The sequence below is a fragment of the Oreochromis aureus genome, linkage group 3, assembly GCF_013358895.1.
Source record: "Oreochromis aureus strain Israel breed Guangdong linkage group 3, ZZ_aureus, whole genome shotgun sequence".
In the NCBI taxonomy this organism is placed as follows: Eukaryota; Metazoa; Chordata; class Actinopteri; order Cichliformes; family Cichlidae; genus Oreochromis; species Oreochromis aureus.
This window is the reverse complement of record NC_052944.1, coordinates 98,874,021-98,883,650: the sequence shown is the minus strand read 5'-3', so window position 1 is coordinate 98,883,650 and position 9,630 is coordinate 98,874,021. Positions and strand designations below refer to the sequence as shown.

Sequence of the window (9,630 nt, the reverse complement as noted above, 5' to 3'; positions counted from 1 at the left end):
TGCTCACTGATCAGGTGACTTCTTCAGTCTCAGCTGACTGCAGCTTTACAACCTTACAAACAGCACATTTGCACAATGACTGAAACCAGCAGCAGCAGCACCTGATATATATGATACTAATATAATACATATACATATATAATCCATACTAATGATGAAGGAACTGAGCTCACAGTCCATTGTTCATTCAGTGAACTACTCAGTTTATTTTGGGCCTCAGAAATGCTCACTCTGTTTGTACATCACTGTCAGCAATAGACTCATTCTGCTGTGTGGACAGGAACACATGTGACATCACTTCCTGTTTGTTTGTGACTGAAGAGGAAGAAATTTACCAGGAATCATTTAGAAGAGTTTCAAACATCAACTGATTGAATCCATGAATCTGAAAACGTGTTTGTGAGTGAAAGAGACAGACATGTACAGACTGAACTATCTGTTCAACAGTCAGAGTGTTTCTCTAACAGGAGACACTCTTTACACTCAGCACAGGGACACTGAGGCACGAGACCAGAGTCTAAACCCAGGATAAAGAGTTTGAGTGAATGTGGTGTTGAAGGTGTGGAGGTGGATCAGAGTGTCAGAGGAGACTCTGTAGAAGGACAGAGTGCCAGCAGGACAGTCCACATACACTGCTGCTCTGTTAGAGACAGAGGAGGAGGAGGAGGAGGAGGAGATGGATGTGTATCTGTTATTGTGCCAGAGAGACTGAGGACCATTATAATCACAGTACAGACTCCAGGACTGATCATTCCCTCCAAACACACAGTCATTACTGTCTCCTTTCCTTCTGATTCTTCTGTAACTCACTGATATAAAAACTTTTCCTTTCCACTCGACCTCCCAGTAACAGCGACCAGTCAGACCATTTCTACACAGCAGCTGAGGCCAGTAATCAAATCTGTCTGGATGATCAGGATATGACTGAACCTCCTCCACATGTGTCACCTTCCTGTTGTTGTCAGACAGTTGGAGCTTTGTGTTCACTGTGTTTGTGTCGATTGTGAGTTGACAGGAATCTGATGGAGAGAACAAACACAATCCAGCTGCAGTTATTGATCCATCATCTGTTCATTGATTGACACTTTGATGATGACTCCTGACATGATGAAGATGGTTGAATGTGTGCTGCTTTGTTTTCATGAATCCCATTAAAAACACACTTACACTTCCTCAGACCTGGTCTCAACCATCGGACTCCAGCAGGCTCCACCCTGAAAGGAGGAGGGGGGTCAGAGCAGCACAGTCAGCATGCACACATGGACATTACATGGCTCTCATACACACACTGTTACACACTGAGGACGGCTCAAAGCTCGGCTCCACTGTTTTATTCAAAGAAATCTACATTTATTTATCAGCACATTTAAAAACAGGTTGAGCCAAAGTGCTGCACAGAGTAGAGATAAAATAGGAAACATACACAGTAATTACTATAAAGACTCGTCAGAATTGAAAGCTACAGAGTACAAATGTGTTTCCAACCGGGTTTTAAAAATGTCGAGTGTTGGTGACGACCTGATGTGAAGGGCGACTGTTCCAGAGTTTGGCTGCAGCGATCGATAAAGCTCACCTCTGTTTTTACGGCTAGTTCTGGTCAGAAGCAATGTTCTCTCTAATGTTTCATGTGTCTGAGCGAACACACAAACTGAGCGATTCCTTGGACCACTGTGAGCGACATCAGACGTGTGCACTGTGGTCACACCAGCATCTAATCCATCCAAGTTACATGGTTTATTAAAAGAATCAAATTACAGCATTTAAATTTATGTTAGACTACTTTTAATTAACTGCTTTAGCCCACTTACAATGAAAACTTAAAAAAAAATCTAGTCATTGACCTGTGTAGTATGTTAAGACTACTGGAAGTAAAAATAACTTGAACTCCAATTTCGAAAACACAGCTTTCTTTTTTTTCTTTTTTTTTTTTTAAATAAAGCTCTGATTTGTATTATGAGTGTGAGTCTGTCTTTAAATAAACATTTCAAACTATTTACAGAACGATCAGCTGTTTTACATCAAATCTGATGCCACACAAATTATTTGTGCCACTCCAAAAAATAATTTCTGTCCACTATGAGATAAAGGAGAACAACAGCCTGATACCTGCAGGCCTGACAACAGGAGATGTATCACTCCTGTAACACCTGTAACATTCAGCAGTCGCCTCATTGTTCTGACACACACAACAAAACTATTGACTACACTACACACTAAATACACACTAACACACTCCAAACATGCTAATCGTCACAAATCTCTCACATCTCAAAAACACCGCCGTCACTCCTAAAACTTCCCCCCATTTCTTAACAACTAAATGCCACGTTGCCATATCAGTTTTTGATTGGTTGACTTTTTTGGACGAATAGGAAAGGGAGAGGGGGGTGGAGTTTGTTTTTGCTAACAAGCTTTCGAGCCTTTTTCCCTTATAAAACGCCGTTTTTACCGTTTCTTCCCACAGTAAATATAAACAGCGATAGTATTCAGGAAGAAAACCAAACATTGCAGATATTTTTATCATAACTCTGGTTTTACGTGGCCTATCAACACAATTTAAAAACTGGTATAAAGTCCCCACTTTTTCCGTCAATTGTTCCGTCTGTCCTGCTCACATCTCCAAAGGTTGTACACGTTGTCGTTAACGTGGCTTCACTGCACATCAGCCACGCCGCTTTGCTAGTTAAAACACCGGTGTCGGCACATAAGGACGCTGTCATAGCCTGTTAACCACGTTGATTAGCTGCGTATATACGAATGTGAATCGCATCATTGGCTGGACTATGGGATAAGGTGGCATCGTTCTGATCCCATACAGGAGCAGCCAGTCACTTACTGACTAACACTGCAAAACAGAATTGTTAAAGTATTTATTTTAATTTCAATTCAATTCAGTTTTATTTATACAGCGCCAAATCACAACAAAAGTCGCCTCAAGGCGCTTTATATTGTACAATAGATCGCACAATAATAAATACAGAGAAAACCCCAACAATCATATGACCCCTATAAGCAAGCACTTTGGCGACAGTGGGAAGGAAAACTCCCTTTAACAGGAAGAAACCTCCGGCAGAACCAGGCTCAGGGAGGGGCGGCCATCTGCTGCGACCGGTTGGGGTGAAAGAAGGAAAACAGGATGAAAGACATGCTGTGGAAGAGAGACAGAGGTTAATAACAGATATGATTCGATGCAGAGAGGTCTATTAACACATAGTGAGTGGCTGGAAAGGAAAAACTCAATGCATCATGGGAATCCCGGCAGCTCACGTCTATTGCAGCATAACTAAGGGAGGATTCAGGGTCACCTGGTCCAGCCCTAACTATATGCTTTAGCAAAAAGGAAAGTTTTAAGCCTAATCTTGAAAGTAGAGATAGTGTCTGTCTCCGAATCCAAACTGGAAGCTGGTTCCACAGAAGAGGGGCCTGAAAACTGAAGGCTCTGCCTCCCATTCTACTTTTAAATACTCTAGGAACAACAAGTAGGCCTGCAGAGCGAGAGCGAAGTGCTCTAATAGGGTGATATGGTACTACAAGGTCATTAAGATGGGGCCTGATTATTTAAGACCTTGTATGTGAGGAGCAGGATTTTGAATTCAATTCTGGATTTAACAGGAAGCCAATGAAGGGAAGCCACAACAGGAGAAATATGCTCTCTCTTTCTAGTCCCTGTCAGGACTCTTGCTGCAGCATTTTGGATTAGCTGAAGACTTTTCAGGGAGTTTTTAGGACATCCTGATAATAGTGAATTACAGTAGTCCAGCCTGGAAGTAATAAATGCATGAACTAGTTTTTCAGCGTCACTCTGAGACAGGATATTTCTAATTTTAGAGATGTTGCGCAAATGGAAGAAAGCAGTCTTACATATTTGTTTAATATGTGCATTAAAGGACATGTCCTGGTCAAAAATGACTCCAAGGTTCCTCACAGTGTTACTGGAGGCCAAGGTAATGCCATCCAGAGTAAGAATCTGCTTAGATACCATATTTCTAAGATTTTCAGGGCCGAGTACAATAACCTCAGTTTTATCTGAATTAAGAAGCAGAAAGTTAGCGGCCAGCCAGGTCTTTATGTCTTTAAGGCATTCCTGCAGTTTAACTAATTGGTGTGTGTTACCTGGATTCATGGATAGATAGAGCTGCGTGTCATCTGCATAGCAGTGAAAATTTATGCTATGTCTTCTAATGATGCTGCCTAAGGAAGCATGTATAATGTAAATAGAATTGGTCCTAGCACTGAACCCTGTGGAACACCATAATTGACCTTAGTGTGTGAAGAGGACTCTCCATTTACTTGAACAAATTGGAGTCTATTAGATAGATATGATACAAACCACTGCAGCGCAGTACCTGTAATACCTACAGCATGTTCTAATCGCTCTAATAGGATATTATGATCAACAGTATCAAACGCAGCACTAAGGTCTAGCAGGACAAGCACAGAGATGAGTCCACTGTCAGAGGCCATAAGAAGATCATTTGTAACCTTCACTAAAGCTGTTTCTGTGCGTTCTGAAACCTGACTGAAACTCTTCAAATAAGCCATTCCTCTGCAGATGATCTGTTAGCTGTTTGACAACTACTCTTTCAAGGATTTTTGATATAAAAGGAAGGTTGGAAATTGGCCTGTAATTAGCTAAGACAGCTGGGTCTAGAGATGGCTTTTTGAGTAAAGGTTTAACTACAGCCAGCTTAAAGGCCTGTGGTACATAGCCGATTATTAGAGATAGGTTGATCATACTTAAGATCGAAGAATTAATTAATGGCAGGACTTCTTTGAGCATTTTTGTAGGAATGGGAATAGGAATTTCAACTCAGGTTAGATCTTATTTGTGCGCAACGCAGATTTTCTGTGCGCAGACACCGTGCCAGCAGTGCGCAATTGTGCACGTGTGCAGCTTAGAGGGAACATTGGTCAGAAGCTACTTATCTGCAGACCTGAGGGCTATGCTTGGATTATTTTTGTTAAAGAGAGATAAAATGGAGCTAATCCATTCAGAGATTTAAAGACAAACAACAAGATCTGGAAGTGGATTCTACGACGTACTGTAGAGATTAGAAAGATATTTTGCTGCTATTTTTTATAATCATCATTACCATTCCAGTAATTATTAATATTGATATTGCATTCAGATGTTCAAACATATTGGTGTCATATTAGCCTTTATTACAGGTCCAGTAAGAACCACTTTAAACTGTTGAGTTGAATTTATAATCTTAAAAGCTTTTGAATGTTTTTATAATCTTAAATACTGGTTACGTTGGTGTGAAAGACTGAGTTGCAGGCTGACAGGAAACGCCATGCTTTGCAGGAAGTGAAACCGAAAGCAGAGTCTGAGTGCAAGTTATTTTGAGCAGGTTATTCATTATTATCTTTATTCATTTATATCTTTTGATTAAGCTTTTAGTAGAGGTTCTTGATGAAAACATTTATTCAATATATTACATATATAGTTCCAGTTAGGTTATTACATGTAAGGATGAGCCTCTGTTCTGGTGAAAGGTCAGAAGTGCAACGGGTGAGATGAGAGAGCATTTAAGGACGAGACACACACAGTAGATAGATTCATTTCTAGGTAAGAGTTCAAACATATTTTGCTTGTAACAGCAAACTGTGCGTGCACATGTGACAGTTTGTTGCAGAACTGTGCCTGATGTTCCAGAGAGATAAGCGAGCGTTCGGCGGTGACAGGAAGACACCTGGGATTCAGACGAGAAGATGTTCTTTTTTAGCTGTGTTAAAAGTCATTGTGGTTTTGATTTGACGTATGCATGTAATTGTATCGGCTGACGCATGAGGGGGGCGTCGGTAAACATACCCTGATGCTATATAACGATTGTCTTGTGTATTTTTGGGCGGAGATCTACCACTGACGTGTTGCAGTGTAGACCTCACCACGCGTGTTCATTAAAATCATCGTTTGACTTAATCCTCCTGGACCAGTGTTGTTATTTTGGATTACCTCCTGTATTCCCTCCTTAATATTTTGAACCTAACAGTACTGGTAACCAGTGGAAAAAGCTGGTGATGGGTCGTCTAGCACAGAGCCACCGCTGGAACCAGACAATTCTACTACAACAGCAAAAAGCACCAAGCAGAGCTCTTTGAGCTCATGCACGAGATCAAACTAAGATCTCGAGATCATAGTTTGAGAGAGAACTGTGACAGCGCCGTTCCTTCGCTTGACCTCAGTCGCTCTCGTCTGCTCCCTCGTAACACTGCTCTTTATTGAGGTTACATGAATATGCATAAGTTCATTAACATATGACGTCTTACACAGGTATGAACAAAGAGTACCAGTCTGTGCATAGTGTGTGTGTGTGTGTGTGTGTGTGTGTGTGTGTGTGTGTGTGTTCCAGATGTGACCCTGTGACCCCAAAGCTGGTGCTAAGAGTCCAGCGGTCCCCCTAACAAAGGGCTCTTATACTTAACCAGACACAGAGTAGGTGTCCTCCTAAACCATAAATCAGTAAGAGAAGGTACGACCTCTCTCATGACCCCAAGTTGTGTGTGCACGCCAGAGCACTCTGGAAGGCACACAGAGTCTTTGCAGACTACTAAGCATCAAACCTCTATCATTATGCAATCGATTAGAAAACTCTAAGCATATATGAGTAAATATTTCTAAGCATAAATGACAATCAACAATATAAACCTTACAGCTGGTTTTAATAACAGAATTAATTTGTTTCTCAAATGAGAAAGAGCTATCGAGAAACACTCCTAAATCTTTAGTTCTGAACTTTTCCAGTGGGCCAAGGTCAACATTATCCGCTAATGCTAAATAGGCTGCCATTATTAACTAATGCTAATTTGATGCTAATTTTAAGGCAAATACGCATTAGAACCTAATGCTCATATCGTTTTCCTTTATAACAATCTGAGCAGCTACTTCAAAATAGACTGCTGTTATTAGCTAATGCTAATTTAAAGCGAGTTAGCATCATTTGCATTATAACGATGTGAGGAGTTAATGCTAAGTATGCTGCCATTAGCGGCTAATTCTAATTAGGGATGAATAATTATTACTAGCTAATGCTAATATCGTTTTGTCTTCCCTTTTAACAATGTGAGCAGCTAGTGCTAGGTAGGCTAATGCTAGCAGCTAATGCTAATTTGATGTGAATTAGCATTATATTAGTGAGGAGTTAATGCTAAGTAGACTGCTAATGCTAATTTTAGGGGAATAGTAATTGGCAGCTAATGCTAATACCATATTTTCTAGTTTGACATGAATTAGCATCATCCGTTAATGCTAACTCTTTTCCCTTGCATCATAACAATGTGAGCAGCTAATGCTAAGAAGGATGCCATTATTAGTAATGATAATTTAATGTGTGTTAGCATTATCCGCTACTGCTAGCAATGTGTTAGCTTACTTTTATTACTTTTTAACAATATCAGCAGCTAATGCTAACACTACTTTCATTTCAGTTAAGCCTATTTAGCATTAATTAACTTCATTTAACATTAAGAAGTTTATGCTAAATAGGCTACCATTAGTGGCTAATGCTAATTTTAGGTGAATAACCATTAGCAGCTAATGCTAATACCATATTTTCTAATTTAACATGAATTAGCATCATCCGTTAATGCTAACTCTTTTCCCTTGCATCATAACAATGTGAGCAGCTAATGCTAAGTAGGTTGCCGTTATTAGCTAATGCTAATTTATCCACTAATGCTAACAATGTTTTTCTTACATTTTAACAATAGGATTAGCTAATGCTTATAGTATTTTTCCTTCAATTTTAACAATGTGATGTGTGTTACCGTTAATAACTATTGCTAATTTGATGTGAATAATGTTAACTATTTTCGTTTGCATTATTACGATGTGAGGACTTATGCTAAGTAGGCTGCCATTACCAGAGGTGTGGACTCGAGTCACATGACTTGGACTCGAGTCAGACTCGAGTCATTAATTTTATGACTTTAGACTTGACTTGAAAAAAGGTTGTAAGACTTGTGACTTGACTTGGACTTTTACACCAGTGACTTGGGACTTGAATTGGACTTGAACCTGTTTACTTGAAAAGACTTGATATTTTACCCAAATCTAAAATCTAACATACATATTATATAAAAAGTGCGGACCATTAATTCACTTTATTCATTCATTCATTCTTACCACACTCCGTATGTATGTGAGCGTGGGCTGTAGCACAGCCAATCAAATTAACCAGATTTGAAAAAAACAAGAACAAAAACGCTCGAGCCAAAAATGCTCCCAAGAGTAATTTCTTTCGGGTACATAAACTATGAAGTAGTCAACAAAAAACGAAATGCAATATACAAAACATGCAAGAAGAGAATCACAGACGGAGATGGAACAACTTCCAACTTTGTCCGACATTTGAAGTTGCATTAAGAACGGTAGGTGGTGCTTTTTTTTTTTTTTTTTTTGCTACGATGAGACAGCTGACTTAGCTAACTTCATCTTATTAGCAAATGTTCTTCGGGCTACGTTGATGATACTGCTTGGCTTTAACAGGTATGATATGTTTGTCATGCTATTTTAAATCCGGTCCTGCAAGCGCATCCAAGAATAACATGCAACTTGTCAGCTCAGAATTGTTGGTGAATGGTGAGCAGGGTCCGTTTCAGAAAGTGGGTTCTGTAGCTGTACTCAGTCTCTCTCCGTCTAACCCCGTAGATTTAACCCAGTTTAGACTGACAAATATTTATTTTACCATCACATCACAATTCAAAATCACTGTGTTTAATTTGCAATTAGTGTATGGTCGTGTTTAACATTTGCATGTCTGAGCCAGGGAAAAAATTTTTTTTAGTCAAGAACGGCCAATTATACCCGGGACCCCAGAGGGTTAAAAAAAAGACTTGAAAGGACTTGAAATTCAAAGTTTCGGACTTGGGACTTGACTTGAAAGTTGTCTGTCATGACTTGCGACTTGACTCTGACTTGCTTGACTTTACTTGAGACTTGACTTGTGACTTGAGTATAAAGACTTGGGACTTACTTGAGACTTGCAAAACAATGACTTGGTCCCACCTCTGGCCATTACTACCTAATGCTAATTTGACGCGACTTAGCATCATCCGTTAATGCTAACTCTTTTCCCTTGCATTATAACAATGTGAGCAGTTAATGCTAAGAAGGCTGCCATTATTAGGTAATGCTAATTTGTAATTTAGCATTAAGAAGTTTATGCTAAATAGGCTACTATTAGTGGCTAATGCTAATTTTAGGTAAATAGGAATTGGCAGCTAATGCTAATACCATATTTTATTACCTTATAACAATGTGACCAGCTAATGCTAAGCAGATTGCCGTTATTAGCTAATACTAATTTGAGGTGAATTAGCATTATCCGCTTATGCTAACAATATTTTTTCTTACTTTTTAACAATACGCCATTAGTAGCTAATTCTAATTTTAGATGAAAAAGCATTAACAGCTAATGCTCATACGGTTTGCTTTGTAAGAATGACAGCAGCTAATGATACGAAGTCTACCATTATTAACTAATGCTAATTTGATGTGAATTAGCATTATCAAATAATGGTAACTCTTTTCCCCTGCATTATAACAATGTCAGGAGTTAATGCTAAGTAGGCTGCCATTAGGGGCTAACTCCAATTAGGGGTGAATAATTATTAGCAGCTAATGCT

At 39.3% G+C, this 9,630-nt stretch overlaps 1 protein-coding gene across 1 annotated transcript in view; it reads right to left on the bottom strand.

Annotated features, from left to right (window-relative positions):
• Positions 1-483: 483 nt before the first annotated feature.
• Positions 484-9,630, bottom strand: part of LOC120434800 (protein NLRC3-like) — a 67,717-nt gene continuing 58,570 nt past the window's right edge. Inside the window, exons 10-11 of the mRNA XM_039603207.1 lie at positions 1,168-1,214; positions 484-1,019 (exon numbers count right to left, since the gene is read on the bottom strand). Coding sequence (XP_039459141.1) covers positions 484-1,019; positions 1,168-1,214 — 583 coding nt within the window. The remainder of the gene's footprint in view (positions 1,020-1,167; positions 1,215-9,630) is intronic.